This window comes from Callospermophilus lateralis, chromosome 2 (assembly GCF_048772815.1).
Source record: "Callospermophilus lateralis isolate mCalLat2 chromosome 2, mCalLat2.hap1, whole genome shotgun sequence".
Taxonomy (NCBI): domain Eukaryota; kingdom Metazoa; phylum Chordata; class Mammalia; order Rodentia; family Sciuridae; genus Callospermophilus; species Callospermophilus lateralis.
The window spans coordinates 103335175-103356338 of NC_135306.1; the positions used below are offsets into that span (position 1 = coordinate 103335175).

Genomic DNA, 21164 nt, shown 5'->3' on the forward strand with positions numbered 1-21164 from the left:
ATCCCACATACTCTTACCATTGACAGCCTGTCTTTACATCTTTTTTTTCTCTGATTATTTCCCCACAAATAACATGGAAGAATGTTGCTGGCTGGTTGTGGTTCAGTGGTAGAGCACTTGCCTAGCACAGGTGAGCCACTGGGTTTGATCCTCAGCACCACATAAAAATAAAATAAAGGTATTGTTCCACCTTTAACTAAAAAATATTTTTAAAAAGAATGTTGCCTATTATAAAGTTTATATTTCTGAGATCGAAACATTTCATATATATTCTAAGGCTCATCAAATGAAAGATTAGTTAGTGACTCAAGTTATCTCATATAGTGATAAAATACATAAGAATAAATATATTTCTGATATGTTTACAAAGGACACTAAATAACACAAATGTTATTTATCTATTTAGCTGAATTTTATTTTAAAAAGGAAAACAATTTTATCAAAAGGAATGCTAAGAGGAATTAGCATTATTGTTAGAATTATTGTTAATGATTCTTCCTAAATCCCAGGTCAGCAGTAAGTTATTATATTCAATATCTTATCTAATCTCACAAGTGACCTTTGTAGATACCAATATGAGTAGCCCACTCATATTATAGATCCACTCATAGTAGATTGCTTCTGTTCACCTCTTTTCCCAAAATATGTATTTCTGAGAATCTTGCAGTAGAGTGTGGCATGTGACAGTTCCAGAAATGGTGAACAGCCTCCCAGGGCCAAGATGTGCCCTTTTCACATGCTCTTTATCTTTCTGTGAAGTGGATGGAGATAATAATGGAACCTCACTTAGATCATAAAGGTGTAAGGAAACCCCAGGAAGTGTTTGCAACAGAATCATGATTGAAAAGGAAAGAATGGATGGAGTTACCAATAAGAATATATATAAGGGTCTGGGGTGCTGGCAATTAATTACAGATCTGCATGGTGGTTATAAGCTGCTCGTTTCGTGAAAATTTACCGAAGTACATAATTTTTATATGTATTTATATATGTATTCATGCTAAATTTTATAGTAAAATAAGACTATGAAACTTTTATTAGCACTCTACTTATATTGAACAATAAGCACATATTATGCAAACTTTAAGAATAAAGGCCCAAGTATATGAAAACAACCTAACAGAATGGTTCTGTAGAAACAGCAGAGACAAGATAAAATTTCAAAATAATCTAGACTGATTGATCCAGTGCAAAGACAATTCTTTTTCCTTAAGAAGGTAAAAAGATACCATTGTCTATCATAGGTGGAAAGTCAGTGTTCAGTCACCTTGTATAGATTTGTAGTGTTATATATCCTTATTTTTATATTTACAGTATGGTATATTTCTCATTCTATATACACAATTTTATTTTCTGAATCATTTCTTCTATCTTGATAAAGTATTTTCTCAATGAACTTCTTCAAACGTTATTTTGATATATATTTAATTAAAATATTTTAGGAATATAGAAATATTTAGGCATAGTGAAAAGACTGCTTCAATGACCAGAACTGTTATAGAACGTAATGAAAAAATCAAAATCAGGTGTTAATACTGTATTTTAAGTTCATAGGTGATTGTGCAGTTAGTAACTTTGTATTGAGCCACAGAATATTTGGCTAGAGCATTTTAGGTTTTATTTTCCTGGGTAAGCCTTGTTCCTGGGAGACCAAAGTACACATGAAACTGAAGGTGAAAGTCAAGTATTTTCAGTTAGTGAAAGTGAGAGAGAACAATTGGTTGACCCTTGATCTTTATATGCATTTATTTATAATGTGATCATGGGTTTTCAATTTCTATAATATGTCACAATATATAACTTTGAATGGGTTAAGAAAAAATAGTTTGATTTACAAAAAATGATGATGAATATGATGATCTAAAATGTGGTGAAAATGAATATTTTCATAATTACTGCTAGGAATGACAAAGAACAAATGAAAGAAAATACTAGAACTAGAAAGAATGAATTATGTAAAAAAGAGCTAAGGATAAGCACTTGCTTCACAACATATTTACTTAAGTGGTATTAGTCAATTAAGTATTGAATTTTTTCCCTTTGGTTATGAATATCTAATTGTTCCAGCCTCATTTTTGAAGAGCCTGAAATTCCTTGAATAAATTGCCTTTGTACTTCTGTAAAAATCAACTGACTCTCTCTCTCTCTCCATATATATGTGTGTGTGTGTGTGTGTGTGTGTGTGTGTGTGTACATCTTGGAATCTATACTAATCTATTGGTTTATCTTTTTAGCAATACCACAGAATGTCATTATTGTAGCATCACAATGAGTCATAAAATAAATTAGCATGAATTGTCATTTGAAAAAATATTTTGATTATTCTTTTTTCTTAGGATTTTTCAGAATCAGCTTTCTATAAAACATCCTGCTTTAAACTTATTAATGTAATTGCTTAAAAGGTCTGCATCATTTTAGAGATGATGAACACCTTAGTAATACTGAATCTTTTAATAAATAAACCAATGTGTCTGTCCTTATGTTTTATAATTTTCATAGTGTAATATTGAACTTATAACTGTGGTTTTGGTAAAATTTCTTATGACTTCTAGGAGTGTTCTTATATGTTAGGATATTTTCATGTTGACATTGTGTTATCATGCCACTTATAAATTTTAAAGTGTTGTCTTTCTGTTCCAAAGACCTGCCATTTATTTATTTATTTGTTTATTTATTTATTTTTATTACCTATTGCACTATGTAAGATTTCTAGTACTGTATCAAAGGCAATAGTAAAAGTGCAAATTCTTGCCTTTTTAAAGTCACATAAAGATTCGTTATTTATTTACCTTTATGTATAGTATTTAAAAGCAATCAGTATATCTTTATGTTCCAGCTTCATTGTCATTCTCATGAGTATCACTTAAAAGACTTTTAATTCTTGCTTGTTAATTGTTGAGAATAAATAAAGTGGCATTGAAATACTTATAAACTGTTATTTTCCTTTTGTGATCACTCAGAGTACAAAGAGTAAAGGTGGGGAGGAAAGAGGAAAAGTCTTCATCTTTTCTGAACTATTCTTTGAAAGAATTGCTTCCATTATATCTTAATATTCAAACACTACAGTGATTCTCATAGTGAGAGAAGAGGAAATAAAAATAAATAGCAAAATAATTACCATGATTTTTAATTCATAATATTTTTGGTAGCTTTTAAATTTAGGTATCTGTCTATCTATCTAGATAGATTGATTGATTGACTGATTTGGGAAACTCAATTTCATCAAAAAATATCTTAAGAGCCTTCATTTGGTATATTCTGTAGAGTAATTTTTATCTGTTAATTTAATTAAATCTCTATTGGTTAAGTTAAAAGTTCCCATCAGAGGGAGCTCTTGACCTAGTTTACCACAGAAACATTCATTTTCAAATGAGAAAATTTCCATTCCATGATAAGGACCTATTTAGATTACACAACTATATTTCTTAATTCATAAGATGATTAACATAAATTTCCCTTTCACACTGCAGTAGTTTAGGCACAGAAGATAATTCTTATTTTTATAGAAATTGGGATTTTTAAAAGGTTATTTTTCCCTGAAGACCCAATGTTCCCTCTACATATTCTAAAATATGTAGAGAATTTATGTTGTAAGAAGTTGTCACTGGCAACACATTTCTCCTGTAAGTAAGTCACTGATAGGAAAGTCAATATAAATAATATAATATAAAATATATGTAATATAAATAATATAAAAGTCAATATAAATAATTATATGTATAGACATTAGGACACAGAAAGTGTCCTGGCAATCCCACAATATGAAAAAAGATGCAATATTGAATAAATTGCTTTATTCAACATAATTATTTAATATAATTACATATAATTATTTATTTCCTGTACAGAATTTCCACGCACTTGATCTGTTCAGAATTCCAAACTAGTAAGTTTTGTGGAAGATGAAAGAGATCTCTTTGCTGAGATCCCCATAGTAACTACAAAAACGTACAATATGCACAAAAGTATTAAAAGGAATGAATTAAATTGTATCACTATAAAAATCATCAAGTCATCTATAAAGACATGAGAGAAATAAGAAAAGTATAAAAATTGACGGAAAAAATTAGCAAAATATTGAGTAAATTCTTACTTATAATAATTAATTTAAATGTAAATGGATTAAACTCCTAATGAAAAGATATACAATGACTAAATGGATAAAATGAAATCAAGATACAGTTAAATACTATCCACAATAAAGTCACTTTAGATTTTAGGACATACATAAAAGTGAAGTGGTAGAAAAAACAATGCCATACAAATGAAAACTAAAAGAGAAGAGGGATGGTTATACTTACATGAGACAAAATACACTTTAGTCAGAAAGTGTCACAAAAGTTAAAGAGGGTCATTATATAATGACAAAAATGTCAAATCAACAGGAATATATAGCAATTGCAAATATATGCATCCAACATCAAGTCACTATGTATATAAAGCAAATATTGTCAGATCTGAAAGGAGAAATGGACACCAATATAATAACAGGAGACTTCATTTTCCAGTCTCTCCAATGTATATATTATTCATACCAAAAGTTAATAAAGAACAACTCAGTTGAACAACATTATAGAACTAATGTGCACAAAAGACATAAGGAGAACTTTCCACCAAACAACAGAATTCATGTTTTTCTAAAGCATGAATAGAACCTTCTCCAGAATAGATTGCATGCTAGTTCACCAATCATGTTTTAACAAATTAAGATTAACATGACTTTCAACATCAAAAAATTAAAAATTCAGATTCATGGAAGTGAATCAATATATTCTTGGATAAACACTGGGAAATCAAAATGGAATTTAAAATGTATCTCTATATCTGCCTTCCTATGTTTGTTAATGTACTGTTCACAATAACCAAGATATAGAATCAATGTATGTGTCCATCAATGGATGAATGAATACAGAAAATATGGCACACATGCATGGTAGAATATCATTCAACAATAAAAAGCTGAAATCTTATATTTTGTGGTAACATATATGAAACTGGAGGACATCATGTTAAATGAAATAATATAGATATGGAAGGATAAATGCCAGATGATCTCACCCATATGTGTAATTTAAAGAAGGAGATCTCATAGTAGTGGGGAGGAAAGAATGAACAGTATATAAAAGAAGAGGAATGATGAGAAGTCTGTCAACAGGTGCAAAGATAGGCAGGAGGAAGAAAATGTGTTGGTGTTCTACTATACAAAGGATCAATAATAATGCATTGCACATTTCAAAATAACTAGAAGAGAGGATTATCGATGTTTCACCAGAAAGAAACAACAAATGTTTGAAGTGATGGACATGATAATTACCGTGGTTTGATCATTAACAATTCATGATCAAAATATCACATTATATCCCATAAATTTGTATAATCATTATGTGTTGATTAAAAATGAAAATAATAAAATAATACTCTAGACAAACAAAAATGAAAATACATCATACCCAAACTTATATAATGCACTAAAAACTCCTAGGAGGGGAAGTTCAAAGTAGCGCTAAGTTTGAAAAGAAGGATCTCAAACAACTTAAACTTCCAAGCCAAGGAGCTAAAAAAAAGACAAAAATAATGTGTTTATTAAACCCAAAGTCAGCAAAAGGAAGGAAATAATGATTTAAGTCAAATACAGAGTATAAAAACAATAGAAGAAAAGTGCGTATTTTTGTAGAACAAAAGCTAAATTGAGAAACCCTAAGACTAATAAGGGTAGAAGAGAGACTGGAGAGAGAGAAGTCTTCTGTCCTTATGATATTTTGATTTGCCCTTGAAAGCAACATAATGCTGCCCTCATAAAATGACTTCAGAAGTGTTCTGTTATGGTTTAGATGGGAGGCATCTGCCAAAATCTTATGTGCAAGAAGTTTCAGAGGAGGAACGATTGGATTATAAGTGTCTTAATACAATCTGTGATTTAATCCCCTGATAGTGATTAACTGAGTGGTAACTGAAGTGGTGGGGTGTGGCTGCAGGAGGTGGGAAAGGGATGTTGCTGGAGGGGTATATCCCTCTTTAGTGAGTGGAGTCTCTCTGCTTCCTGCTCAGGATGTTACCTGCTTCCCTTTGCCATACTCTCACACCCTGACTTTCAGCCTTGCCTCACAAGCCTGGAGGAATGGAGCCTGCCTTTCTATGGACTAACACCTCTGAAGCCATGAGCCCTCAAATAAACTTTTCCTTCACTACAGTTGTTCTGGTAGGGTCCCTTAGTCACAGCAGCAAAACAGCTGACTGAAATTTGTTCCCTCTACTTCAGCTATTTGCAAGACTCTGAGAAGAATTGGTATTAGTTATTCTTTAAATGTGTGGTGCAATTCATCAGATTTCTTTCTTTTTCATGGTTGCCCACTGCTCAGAATATGCTAGGCCTTCAGTTCTCTGAAACAAGTCATACAGTGCTAATTTTTCTGGTCGCCTAGAGATAAACTGGGTCATTGGACTTAGGATACATCACTTTTCCTCCTTAGGGAAATGCTGGGATCTGGGATTTTCATGTGCTACAGCTTTGATGAATTTTGATGATGACCAGTCTAATCCACTGTCTCTGTTCTAAAGGACCTGAGCAGCAGGAGACCTGTGTCCCTTAAGCACTTCAAGTAGCCAGACCTCTGGGGAGTGCCCAGAAAATGTGTGGCATTGAAAGTGTAGTGCACCTCTTCCTTCCTTAGGGAGAAGCTGGGAGTTTTCAACTCCTATCTTTGTGCAGTGCTGAGGAAAACCACTAAACCGCTCTGTCTATTCTCACTGGCACACAGTGATCAGCGTATGTCATGTCCTGTGCCCAGTGAGCGCTATGAGACCAGCTAGAGAAAATCCAGTTCTCTTCATAACCTGCAAAAAAGATGGAGACATGAATGTATGTTACACCTCATTCCCTTCTCAGAGAAAAGTTTTGCCCCAATTCTATGGTCCTGTGCCAGGAATAGGAGTGATGGCAAGAGGGTAACTTGTATTCCTTCCAGATTCAATGTGATTGATTTCATGCTAGAGTGGTGTGTAGGAGCAACATAACTAGTTTTTTATATTCTCCCAAATGGAAATCTGTCCATAAATGCTTTTGAATTGCTGTGTCTGTGGAGGAAGGAGGACTTACTGTTCTACCATTCTGCTGACTGAGAAATGAAAGGCTCTGTCTGAGACTTATGTGCGATTGCTAGAGTGAAAGGGAAGCTTGAGTAAAACATTGAGTCCCTAAGGACACATTATGGCCCAGGGTGTAACTATAATCATCTTATTTTCCTATTACATTCAGAATCTGTTCCCTGGAGAAGACACTGAGTGATCTTCAACTGTGCTTATAACCAGTTCCCTTACATCATTAAACTCACCTTAAATCTATGTCTTATCAAAAGGTGAAAGTGATAATGATAACTCTTTTCTCTGCTGCTTGAGAGGACTTAAAGTTATAATCATAACTTCAATTGTGTAGTTTAGAAAGATCTCCAGGACATATTGGAAATAAAGTCCTGGTTGCAATTTCCCTTGGGGAACCACCAAGGTAAGGTAAGTAAAACAATAAAGAAAACCAAGGTTTTCTGACCTTAGAAGTATGAGTTTCTGAATTCTACTTTACTAATGTCTTCCTAAATATGAAATAGTCCCCTTTATTTTCCATTATTGCATGGACTTGAGATTCCTGTGAATGTTGTACAATAATCTGTTAAAATGGGGAGCAGAGAGTGCTCAGAGACATGAGGAAGCTCAGGGAATGCAGACTTCATTCAATATTTCTTTCTTCTTCGTCTAGATTTATGACTTTTTTTTTCTTGTGTGTGTGTGTGTGTGTGTGTGTGTGTGTGTGTGTGTGAGAGAGAGAGAGAGAGAGAGAGAGAGAGAGAGAGAGAGAGAAAGAGAGAGAGAGAGAGAGAGAGAGAGAGAGAGAGAGAGATATGGGACAGTAACTAAATCATTTCTAGACCTCTCTTTTGATTTTGATTAGAAATACCATTTTAGTTCCCACTGCATGAGAGTTCAATCTGTGTGAGAGGCCAGCAACAGGTTGCAAAGTTGTCTTCCTCCAACTTTATTGGTGAGGGAGAAATGATGATCTGAGAGAAAGATAATTCTGTCCTGAGTCATCTATTTTCTTCCTTAGAACCTGATTTTTCAGCCCTCATATTTGCACATGGCGCACTGGCATTCACTCTGTAGGGGAGATGTTTCTGTTATACTTACTTTATTCAGATTCTAATAAGGGGAAGAAAGTGTCACTCAGCGTCATGATAGTAATAAAGGCTGATTCTGTGCCTCAACCTTAGGCTAGTTTCAGTCAATTCCAGTGATGTCCCAAATTGTGTAAAAAATATTCTGGAAAGAGTTAGGTTGTCCTCTAATGTAACCCATTTTCCCTGTATCCACAGATTCCTATAAAGAAGAATGGCTCATGGAAATGGCTCTTTTGTGACTGAGTTTATTCTGGTGGGGCTAACAGACCAGCCAGACCTCCAAGTCCCCCTGTTTATCTTCTTTCTAATAATATATATGGTCACTGTGTTGGGAAATTTGAGTTTGATAACTCTAATTGGGCTGAATTCACATCTTCACACCCCCATGTATTTTTTCCTCTTTAACTTGTCCTTCATTGACCTCTGTTACTCTTCTGTCTTTACACCCAAAATGCTGATGAACTTTGTATTAAAGAAGAATATTATCTCCTACAGAGGATGCATGACCCAGCTTTACTTTTTCAGTTTTTTTTCTATTTCCGAGTGCTATGTGCTGACATCAATGGCCTATGACCGCTATGTAGCCATCTGTAATCCACTTTTGTACTACTTATCCATGTCCCCTAAGGTGTGCTCCAACCTTATGCTTGGTTCTTACTTGATGGCATTCTCTGGTGCCATGGCCCACACTGGATGCATGCTGAGACTGACCTTCTGTGATGTGAACATCATCAACCACTATTTCTGTGACATCCTCCCTGTGATGCAGCTCTCCTGCACCAGCACCTACATCAATGAGCTGGAGGTTTTCATTGTGGTGGGCATCAACATCATTGTGCCCAGCCTCACCATCATTATTTCCTATGGCTTTATCATTTCCAGCATCCTCCGAATAAGCTCCACTGAGGGCAGGTCCAAAGCTTTCAGCACCTGCAGTTCCCACATAATTGCTGTCTCTCTGTTCTTTGGATCAGGTGCATTTATGTATCTTAAGCCATCTTCTGCTGGGTCAATGGATGAGGGCAAAATCTCCTCTGTCTTTTATACCAATACAGTTCCTTTGATGAACCCTTTGATCTACAGCTTGAGGAACAAAGATGTTCAAGTTGCCCTGAAGAAAACCCTAATGAGGAGAAATTGATGATCAGAAACACCAACTTTGTCTGCATATAGTTCTACAATAGTTCATTACACTGAATTATAAAAATTTAATGTTAGACTTCTTATCCCATTACTTTCTTTTTTCATTTTTTTCTTATTTTGGCTAGCAAAGGAGAAACACAAGGGACTTGTGACCTAAAAGCTTTGATTCTCCCCCATGAACAGGAACAGTGGTCTTTTAAAGAGGTGATTCAAAGGCCATATTCCACATGTTTTCTGTTGGAGTTGTAATTCACTTGGTAATTTGGGAGACTGTCATTTCTGAGATCTTATGGTACCATTTCCAAGGTCTGGATTACTTTGTTCCCATGGGGGATGTGTATTAAAGAACAAAAAATCTGCCTAAAATGGGGAAGAAAGGTAATCCTGTTCCCATGAGATTAGGGAGGGGAGAGATTAAGGAGGAACAGGGAGAGAGGAAGAGAAAGATACATGTCCATTTTAAAAATAAGTTGCAGTGGCAGAGCAGCAAGGGCTATATTCAAAGCACAAAGTGGACCTCTGTTACATTTCCCGCTGTCAATTCCTACATTCTATTTCTATGGACAAATGGGAGACAACATTTCCAAGCAGCTTCCTGCTGGAGCAGGAGTGAAGTTGGGAGAAGTAATCCAAAATCCATGCTCTCTTTCAGGTAGGGCTTGGACAGTTAAGGGTATTCAGCATTGGAGCAGTCCAGAGGTCCACACTGGGAGACGGCAAATGACCGGACAAGGCATACATAGGGCAGGTTATCCCATTACAGTCTTACCATGGTGAAAAAATTTGAGTTTTCTCTCAATTTATTTCCACTTTTTATAAAGAATGTCTTCCTTTTCATAGCATTTGCATAATGTGTTTATTCTCACTTTTTTCCCTGAATAACCACTTTAGGGAAGAAATTTGTGCTTTTTAAATATTATTTTCAACTTTATTTTTTTTCTTATGTAAAGATGTCAATGATGTAATAATGTCAGATCAAGTAATGCAAGGGTTACATCATGTCATTGTGGGAGGTGGACCTTTTTCACTTGCCATTAGAAGCATGCATCAGGCAGCATGTTTCTATTATCATAATTATTTCTTCCTCTGGGAAAGATCTCCTTTCAATACCAGAAATATAAGGTCCTACAGATGGTCTGCTAGTGCACATTTTGCATGTGCAAACACTATGCACTCTTTTAATGAAGAGTTTTGTTATTTATTTGTTAAGTTAATACAACATATAACAGAACATCAGTATGTATTTATTGCAGGGATGCTAAAGTGAACCTCAGAGTGATTTACTTAATGATCTACTTAAAGTTACACGGCATCTTAAAGAAAAACTCCAGATTAAACACTTGGCCTTCTGATTTCAAGTCTACAACTTTTCTACAATACTTTATCCTTTTTACTTTTTTTTTTTTGGTTTAGTAAACACAGGATATGACAATAAATTCCTGCTTTTCAAGTTGGCTATGCTTTGTTTCAGTTTAACACGAGTTTCTTTTAGAATAGTTATTACCTTTTCATTGTTCATTTGTTTAAGGAAAATGATTTGATGTGTCTTTTCATTGAGAAACAGTAGGCATTTTGGGTCAGTATGATTGTGAGATGATTTGCTACAATAGGGAATTTAAACTTTGAAAGAAACTTTTGATGAAATAAGCCAAATTGTAACTATATCTTTTTTTTTTTTTTTTTTTGAGTAGGATGTTGAATTATTTTTCTTTTGGGAAACATGCAAAAACTGATTACTCTAAAAATTCTCAGTCTATTAAATTGAATAACAGTTTAGACATTTTCTAAGATACCTAAATATTTTTATTATTACACCATTTTTATAAATTCTACTCAATACTTACACATTTTGAAATTTGGCATAGATGATCTGTTTGCCTTTGTTTTGTAGATGTTTGTTATGGTTTAGATGTGATGTCCCCCAAAATCTCATGTGTGAAATGATGCAAGAAGTTTTTAGAGGAGAAATGATTGGGTTATAGCCTTAAATTAATTAGTGAATTGATCTCTGATGCGATTAACTGGATGGTAACTGGAGGCAGGTGTGGTGAGGCTAGAGGAAGTGGTTCACAGGGGCGTGGCTATAGTGATGACAGGTGTGCGCTACTCCTACTCCCCTTTGGTGGAGCAAGATGACTAGAGTTGACTACAGCCTGCTATTTTCCTTCACTCTGGTGAGTTAGGCTTTAGTAACATTCGCCCCCCCCCCCAATAATAATAATAATTTTGGGTAAAACAGTTTCATCCTGAAGCAGAACCTGTTAGAAGGGCAAAGTACAAAATTGTAGAATTGCTTTTCCCTCTCCCCGCATTGCTAAAGGTCAGTGTGACTTTTTGATATTTACTGTGAGAACATGATTGATTTCCTGGATATAAACTTCACAGAGGTGTTGGGGCATTCTGTAACTCAGTCCCTAAGAGATTTTAAATCTCTCAGTTGTTCATGCTGAGTTTCCACTGGAAATAGATGCCGGCATGTTTTCTGTTCATCATTTTCCACTCATGTAAGCCAGGACTCCTTGTAATTGACTGTCTAATCAGGAAGAGGATTTCCTTGTGTCCCCGCTTTTCTCTACAGACGCAAGAAAGCTTGTTGACTTTTCAGTCTGTTCAGATTTTCTGTTGTTCCTGAATTGCTTTTCATTCATGTATCTTCTTTGCAGATGTGTCTGTTCACATCACTTTCTCATTTATTTAGTTCACTGTTTAAGTACTTATTTTTGAGTTTTAAATGTTTATTATATATACAAGATTAGTTACTTATTAGATAAATGCTCATTAAATATACTTCCCAATGTTTGTTTTCTCACCACATATTTTAAATATTGTTTTTCTCAGAGTAATGTTTTTGGTTTTGATAATATCTAACAACTATTTTTTATATTTATGATTAAATTTTTTGTCATCTGAAGATAGCCTATTTCTGGACTCTCTTCTGTTATACTGAGTGATTTATTTATCTTTTTTTCTTTTTATTTTTACTTAAAATGTGAATAAAATCATGCATTTTATTTGGCAAAAATATTGCATTTTGTAACATTAAATTCATATATTAGAGCAGAAGAAATCATAGTTCTTAATAAAGTTAAGGAAAATATTTTATTTTGATGCATTTGTCTAAAAGTAATTATTGATTTTGAACTCTGAGTTTCCTAGGCTAAAACAGTTATAATTCATACAGTAATAATTTACAAATCACAGAAACCTGAGTAGTGCAATTATTGCTATTAGTTCTGAAATGAAGATTGCCATGTAGTAAATAAAGGCATTAAATATATACATCAGTTTAGAAATGATGAGCATCCTATCATGAAGCTTCCAATTCATAAAAATAGTCTATTTATTTTTATATGTCTTCCACCTGTTTAATTGGTCTGTTTAATTCATATGTACATATTTTATTGCTTATGCTTAAAGGTTTTTGATTTTTTGGTGCTGTTTTAAATAGTAATACTTTTAAAAACTTTCAATTTCCTACTCTTCATTGTTAATCAAAAATCAATGTTGACCTTATATTCTGTGGTGTTACTAAAATATGTTATAAATTCTATTATGATTATAACATAAAATCACATATTTACCATTTTTTTGTGATGAAAATACTTGAAATGTATTCTTAGCAATCTTCAATAATATGTTGTCATGAAGAGAGTACCATGTTTTCCACTAGACCTCTTAAATTTACTCCTCTAACTGAAGTTTTGTACACTTTGACTAACATATCTCAAGAGCTCTTTAGTTTCTTGTAACCACGATGCTACCCTATGCTTTTTTTTAAAATTAATTTTTATTGTTTGTTGTTCAAAACATTACATAGTTCTTGATATATCATATTTCACACTTTGATTCAAGTGGGATATGAACTCCCATTTTTACCCCGTATACAGATTGCAGAATCACATCAGTTGCACATCCATTGATTTACATATTGCCATACTGGTGTCTGTTATAAAAGCAACTTTTTAGATTAACAGATTATATATTAAATATATATGACTGATTATATATATTTTATTACTTTTTCTGTTATCTATAGACAATTTTTTCTGTTTATGTTTACTTTGATTTTTCTTATATAGTTATAATATGGTGAAGTCTTTGATTTGAGGCCTCTCTTTTTTAAAAAGTCATAAGCACTTAAGTGCCATTAATTGCCAATAAGCACTGTATTTATCTATATTACACACATTTTAACATATTGTCTTTATATTTTTCATACTTCAAATGTTTTCTGACTTACTTATTATTTTAAACTGAAAACTATAGAAAACTTTCTTTTTTTCTTGATGATAATATCTTTATTGACCTAAAGTTCACAAATTTCAACCACTGGTCTCCTTTCTATCCATAGATTTGCCTCTCTTGGACATTCCATGTAAAATTAATATGAGACACATTCTTTGTGACTGGCCTTTCTCCATGGCAGATGTTCAAGACTCATCCACTTTGTTAAATCTAAATGTGCTTCATTCTTAATGGTTTGGTTGCATGCCATTTATCGTGTGAATATAACAGATTCAACTTACCCACTCATCAGTTGATGGGCATTTGGACTTTTCTATTTCTTGGCTATTATAAATAATATTATAAACATTCATGTTCAGGTTTTTATATGGGGAGATATATTTTCATTTTTCTTAGGCTTGTACCTCAGAGAAGAATGCTGAGGCACACAGTAATTCTCTAGTTAACCTCTGATAAAACTCCATACAGTTTTTCAAAGAGGCTGCAGTGATTTGACATTTTTGCAGTACTATATGGGCATTCCAATTTTTTTAACACCCTCACTAACATTTGGTTTTTAAATATCTCTTTAATTATAGCCATCTTAGTGAGTCTGAGGTAATTTTTATGGTTTTGATTTGTATTTACATGATTATTAATGATTTTTAGCCTCTTTCACAGTGTCTTTTGGCCTTTTGCATGTCTTCTTTGGAGAAATGAGTGTTCAAATTGTTTGCCTATTTTATTTTACTTTTTTTATTGGTTCTTCTTAGTTATACATGACAGTAGCATGAATTTTGATAAAATTTTACAAGCGTAGAATGTATCTTGTTCTAATTGGGACCCTCATTCTTGTGGGTGGGCATGATGGTGGGATTCAATTAGGTGTTTTCATATGTGTACATAGGAAGATTATGTTAGATCATTCTACTGTCTTTCCTATTTCTATCCCCACTCATTTCCTTTTATCCCCTTTTGTCTAGTGCTCTGGATTATCTTTTTTCCTTCCTCACCTTTATAGTGATTTAGCTTCCACATATTAACTAAAATATTCTACTTTGATTTTGGGGGATTGGCTTATTTTACTTAGCATGATCGTCTCCAGTTCCATCCATTTACAGAAAAATGTCATGAAGTCATTTTTCTTTATGGCTGAGTAATATTCCATTGCGTATATATACCATAATTTCTTTATCCATTCATCTGTTGATGGGCATCTAAGTTGGTTCCATAGCTTAGTTATTGTAAATTGAGCGGCTATAAACATTGATGTGGCTGTATCACTGTAGTATGCTGATTTTAAATCCCTTGGGATAACTGTGTCAAATGGTAGTTCCATTCCTACTTTTTGAGGAAACTCCTTGCTGCATTCTAGAGAGGCAATTTATTTTTTGAATGTGGCCTTCTAGTTGTTATGGCATTGTTTGTTAAGAAACTTATTTTCTCTCCTTGAATCATCGTCATATTCTTGTTGAAAATCAAGTGACCATAATGTGAGGGTTTGTTTTCAATTTCCAATTCTAGTTCATTTGAAAAATACGTTTATTATTTATATTTGTCATGTATTTAAATGTGATTGACTTGTCTCTATGCACTCACACTTTTTTTCCACATATCATTTATGTGAGTTCTTTAAAACACTGCATCACTTTTTTATGAATCTTTTTTTTAAGGGTTAAAAGCAAAGGTGGAGATGGCACTGAATGCTTTCATGTTATTTCTTATAGGATTGTGATCCTGCAAGAAAATTGAAAATGGACTGGAAAGGGGAGAAAAATCTTTTAACATTTTCTCTCCTGAACTACTGCTTGAAACAATTGCTTCTCTTAGCTCTTAACATTCTTCTAGGCTCTCATAGTTGAGTTAATGGGAAATGAAATAAGAGTGCAAAATAATTACCACATTATCATTGGAATTTTATGCAGTTATAAAAATTATACTAAGATATATTAAGGATTTCAATCTGATTTTGCAATCTTCTCTTCAAAGCTTTCATTTGGCATATTCTCTAGAGCAAATTTCAAAGTTCAAATATTGGCTATCTCAAAAATTCCCATTAGAAAGAGATGGTGCTCTAGATGACCACTGAAACATTAATTTTTTTTTAGGTTGATTCCCAAGTATTTTATTTTATTATTGTTTTTGAGGCTATTGTTTTTTTTTTCTTTTTTTAATTTTTATTATTAGTTGTTCAAAACATTACATAGTTCTTGATATATCATATTTCATACATTTGATTCAAGTGGGTTATGAACTGCCATTTTTACCCCGTATATAGATTGCAGAATCACATCGGTTACACATCGACTTTTTTACATACTGCCATACTATGTCTGTTGTATTCTGTTGCCTTTCCTATCCCCTTCCTATCCCCGCTCCCCTCCCCTCCCCTCCCTTCCCATCTTCTCTCTCTACCCCATCTACTATAATTCATTTCTCTCTCTTGTTTTTTTCCCTTTCCCCTCACTTCCTCTTATATGTAATTTTGTATAACCCTGAGAGTCTCCTTCCATTTCCATGCAATTTTCCTTCTCTCTCCCTTTCCCTCCCACCTCTCGGCCCTGTTTAATGTTGATCTTCTTCTCATGCTCTTCCTCCCTGCTCTGTTCTTAGTTGTTCTCCTTATATCAAAGAAGACATTTGGCATTTGTTTTTTAGGGATTGGCTAGCTTCACTTAGCATAATCTGCTCTAATGTTATCCATTTCCCTGCAAATTCCATGAAACATTAGTTTTTAAATGAGATTTCCATCTACAACAAGGGCTTACTTAGATCACACATCTGTCTTTCTTAATTTATACAGAGTTAATATAGGTTTATTTTTCACACCATAGTAGTTTTGGTACAGAAGATAATTTTTAGTTTTTGACAACTGAAATTTGTAAGAAGGCTTTACCACAAAGATTCCAATGTCCCTACATACTTTGCTATGAGTTATGTTCTAAAATGTGTAGAGAATTTATGGTGTGGCAAATTGTCAGAGAGAAGTCATTTTTCTTATGTATACAGCCTAGATTGGTGCACTGCTTTTCTTTGAATACATCTGCTACCACATTGTGGGAATTGTTAGTGGGTGTTTCTGAGTTGTAATGTTCAGAAATATTATTATTTATTACCTTTTACCTCCATATTTCTCATCTGTTCAGAAACTTGAAACTGTGCACACTTTGAGGAAAGAAAAACACTCAACTGTGGCCACATATTTTTGATGAGAGGTGGACACTGAAAATACTAATCACATAAATTATGGATTGGAGGTTTTATTTTTTTATTTTATTTTATTTTTTTTGAGGGGAGGTTGGTACCGGGGATTGAATTCAGGGAAACTCCACCACTGGGCTACATCCCCAGCCCTATTTTATATTTTACTTAGAGACAGGGTCTCATTGAGTTGCTTGGTAAGCTGAACTTGTGATCCTCCTGTCTAAGTCTTCTGAGCTGCTGGCATTACAGGTGTGCACCATCACACCTGGCTGGATTGTGCTTTTGTGTTTTATTTGTGCTTTTTGTGTTTTATTTGTGCTTTTCCATGTTTATTCAGGGACTTGGGGAGAAGTGGTTAGATTAGGTAGCTCTTAATATTTCCTAATTTCCATTTAAAGGCTTTATTTTCTGTAGTAATACTTTACAAGGGGGAGTAGGTGTTGGTACACGAGTGTTACTGAAGAGAGCCCACTAGTGAATCTTTTGTGTGCCCAATAATGGATAAATGAATAAATAAAATGTGGTGTGTACATATAATGGAATGTTATTCAGCTACAAAGAAGAATGCAATCCTGCAATTCGCAGCAAAATGGATGAACATGGAGGACATTATGTTAAATGAAATAAGGCAGACACTGAAAGACAAGTATTACATGTTCTCTCTTTATATAGAACTTAAAAATATTGACATGAAGGTAGAAATAAAGGTAGAATAGTGATCTCTGTAGGTTCAGGGAAAGGTGGATAAAGGGAAGCTGGATTTCATCAATGGATGCTAATATATGTGTGGGAATAGTACACTAAACTCCATTAATATGTATAATTGAAACATATCAGTCAAAATAAAAGGTGAAAAATAGAGTCCACTAGCGTATCTTGTAAAATATCATAAGTAGTTGTGGAATTTCCTGGGCCCATTCCTAATTTCAGTTTATACAATTATAATTATCTCTTAAACATGGATCATCCTCTACAATGGTGCATTATGAATTTCCATTTTCTTGTCTAATATACTGTATTCAGGAGTTGTGAAACCATGTGCACTGTACTGAGAAGAAACTAAATAAGAGACAGATAGCAAAGAAAAAGCTTTAGACTAACAACTGAACTGTCAAGAGAGAATATGTTAATATATCAAAAATTCAGTGTTTAATCAGTTCTGTCTTCCAAAAGAGATATCAAATATATACGTATGTATATAAAGAAAGAAAGTTGTACCCCCTCCCATAGGTTTTGTCTTTCAGGTCCCCTTCTTTTCAGGGGAGTCTGTCTCTCACTTTTTAAAATAAAACTTACTCTCTACACTTGCCTCAGTGTTTCTCAGGTGTTTATTCTTCAACACTGAGGAACAAGAGCCCAGTCCCGGTCTCCACAAGTCGGATATCAATTCCTCACCTGATGTCTCCAACAGTAACTGCTTAATTTTTACCCAATAATTTCTACCTGTATGAAATATTTGTACTTGGTTGGATGCTTCTTTTCATTTTTTTCTTTTACTTAGAGTCCCTCTTAATAAAATTGTTTATCTTACTGAAAAAAAGTATAGTTGAATAATAAAATAATATCTGTGTTATTTGGTACTCTTTGTAGAATTGCAGAGATGTGTCCAACCCTTTGATTATTGTTTGAACTGACCAAGAATAGATTAAACCAGATCACTAATCCTCCATTTGAAAAACCTTAGAAAACAAAGTCTGTTTCATTTTTTAAAAAAGATGAACTGTTAGTACAAAAGACCAAGCCGGGTGCAAACTTCATGAATCAGCAGAGCCTTTATTCAGCAGTGGATTCACGCCTCTGAAGGATCCGCTTTCCTGGTGAAAAGTGGGAGAAAAACTGGCCAAAGGGAGAGTCTGTTTTATATAGGTTACACTGAGAGGTGACTTGATTAATGAGAGTCTCAGTTTGGGCTATACGTCTGTTTTTACTGGGCCAGATGGAGGGTCTCAGGTCAGTGGTCAGTGGGCCAGATGGAGGAACAACGGTCAGTATTTATCTCTTTCCCTCTAGGGTCCTATTGTACTGTCACTGGGAAAGAATTTATTTTGGGAAGGATTACTGCTTTGGCTTCTTCCCAGAGATGGCCCTTCTAGGCTTTGATGGATATATCATCCCCAGGGATTGTCTTGCTACTGTGTGATTTTTACTTCCTTTCTAGGGATTGTCTGACTCCTCACTGGGAAAGAATATATTGGCAAAGGATCAATGTTATTAATGATTTAACTTCTCCCCAACTCTCTGTTCCCAGGCCACACTATTTTGGAGTTAGTCATTTTCCATACCTAATATAAACTTTCTTTATAATTTAGTCCCATATTTTCTATTTTCTTATAAAATTAATTTTAAAAGCTTAAATACACTTTATAAAATTTAAGGGCAGCAAAGTTTGAAAAGAGGCAATTTAGTTGCTTTAGTTAGCAATTAAAGCTCCATTTATTTGGATTTTGTTCCAAAAGAAGGCAACCAAGTCTGGATATTTACCTGCACTACACAGAGTTATCTTTTGTTTTTCATTATGTGATGATGCTAAAAAAATTATGAGAAAAATAAAATTTGAAGTTGTCACAGCTGAAAGTTAAACTGGAAACCATAAGATTCACCTGTACCAATGTATTAGAAAAGGAATATTCTCTACATTAGAGAAAAAGCTTATACTTTTTGGTCTATAACAGAAAATAGTCCTTTTAGTTGAAGTCAGAAAGAAAGTTTCCTGATGATTCCCTGAATTTATTACTGTAAGTTTCTTCTACACAATCTGCTCAGGATTAATTTTGGTTGAAGGCTAATGAAGTCAGAAATAAAATGGGCTTTGAGCTCTAGATCTTTTACTTCTTCAAACCCAATCTTATTGAACCCCTCTCTCTACTCACTTCTATACTGAATTTCTATACACAAATACACATACAGATACACACATGCAATGACTTCAAGATTTAGGTTTTATGAAAGGATTGCTTAATATTGCTTGACATCAGTTAAATGGTACAGGATCCCAGTTCTTCCTTCTGCCAGCACATTTGGGGAGATGATTCCTGATTTTTAATTCCAGAGAGATAAGGCTCATCAGGATGTACTTGCTCAATCTAGCAAGAGGAAATGTTTGATTGAATTATTCACTTATTTATATAAACACACATATTTCTCTCAAGCAAGCATTTTGCAATAATTAAGTGGTTAGCATTTTGTGACAATGTGCTATATGTCACCAACATAAATGTGGCACAGTAAGAGAAAGATATATAGGCAAATTCCAAGAATGCCATAGTGTAGAGGTACATCCTATGTGGGATAAATTCCAAATGGTCTTTAGCCAAAATTACTCTGAAAAATTATTATATTGGCATAATGGCCATCTTGGAGACTAACAGAATATTTCCATAAGTCTGGCACAGCTGGTTTTGGTCTCTAGCATTGGGATATTTCACTCTTAATTAAGCTGAGCACTAGATGAAGGAGGACGTTTATTTTCTGTGCTTTGTTGTGTAATGTATGTTGCTTTAAACTTTAAAATTTCACCAGTATGAGGAAGTTTTACACTCTGAGGGAAGAGCCTCTGTCTTTCTCCGAGAGTGTGAAGCTGTTCTGTTTAAAGTCTCAGTCATTGAGTAGATTTAGCCAACTTCAACATCAGTGTAGAGACATAGACAAATGTTACCATTGCCCACAGGAGGAGTGTCATGAACACTTTCCTCTGTACTCTCTGCCAGTGTCTGTGATCTTAAGGGAAAAACTAGGAGGTGAACAGGGGAGGGAATCTTAGTTCCTACTTCACACATGAGGGGTCTAATGCTCAGAGATGTTCATGACTTGTTCCAAATCACAATTTACAAGTAGTAGAACTGGGACTGTGCATGGGTTCTCTCTCATTCAGCCAGGAGGTCCACAGAACAGGGTAGAAGAGAGTGTGGCTGCAGAGTCGCTAATCAAGACCAGGAAGCAGGTCTGATTTTAATGTGCAGTTACCATGTATATATACTTGGACAGTAGCTAAGCAGATTACAGGTAGCCACCAATACAATTTCTAGAGACCAATCAAGGAGCAGGCCATGGAGCAAGCACAGAGACTGCAACACATGGCCTCATACCCAGGGCTGTGCTTAACAGAGGTAAGTAGTTTGCCACTCACACGCCTAGCACAAGGGGAGTGGCTTGCCACTCTGATGCCCTTAACGTATGCCATGCATGCAGTACTCTATGCTCTTGTCCCCACAGGACTGGTGATGCATTGTACATGATGGAAATACAGTAAGGACTCATGTAGTAAATGAAAGTAGTGAGGGAGAGAAAGGAGATGGAGAAAGCGTTGTAACAAGGGACAAGTTCATGTTGAATCCTGTGGACATTTGTGAAACTTGGGCTTTTTCTCTAAGTGAAATGGAGTATAGGAGCTTAAACCACAATCTGACTGGTGTTTCAGAGAGTCAT

General features: G+C 34.3%; 1 protein-coding gene across 1 annotated transcript; it reads left to right on the forward strand.

Moving 5' to 3' along the window:
- Positions 1-8373: 8373 nt before the first annotated feature.
- On the forward strand, positions 8374-9309 carry LOC143391065 (olfactory receptor 8B3-like). The gene has a single exon (XM_076843625.2). It carries the CDS (start codon positions 8380-8382, stop codon positions 9307-9309), a length of 930 nt encoding a protein of 309 aa, XP_076699740.2. The 5' UTR covers positions 8374-8379.
- Positions 9310-21164: the final 11855 nt, after the last annotated feature.

Bases quoted from the DNA above. Each gene is read 5' to 3' on its own strand.
- LOC143391065 (XM_076843625.2), top strand. From the start codon at position 8,380: ATGGCTCATGGAAATGGCTCTTTTGTGACTGAGTTTATTCTGGTGGGG.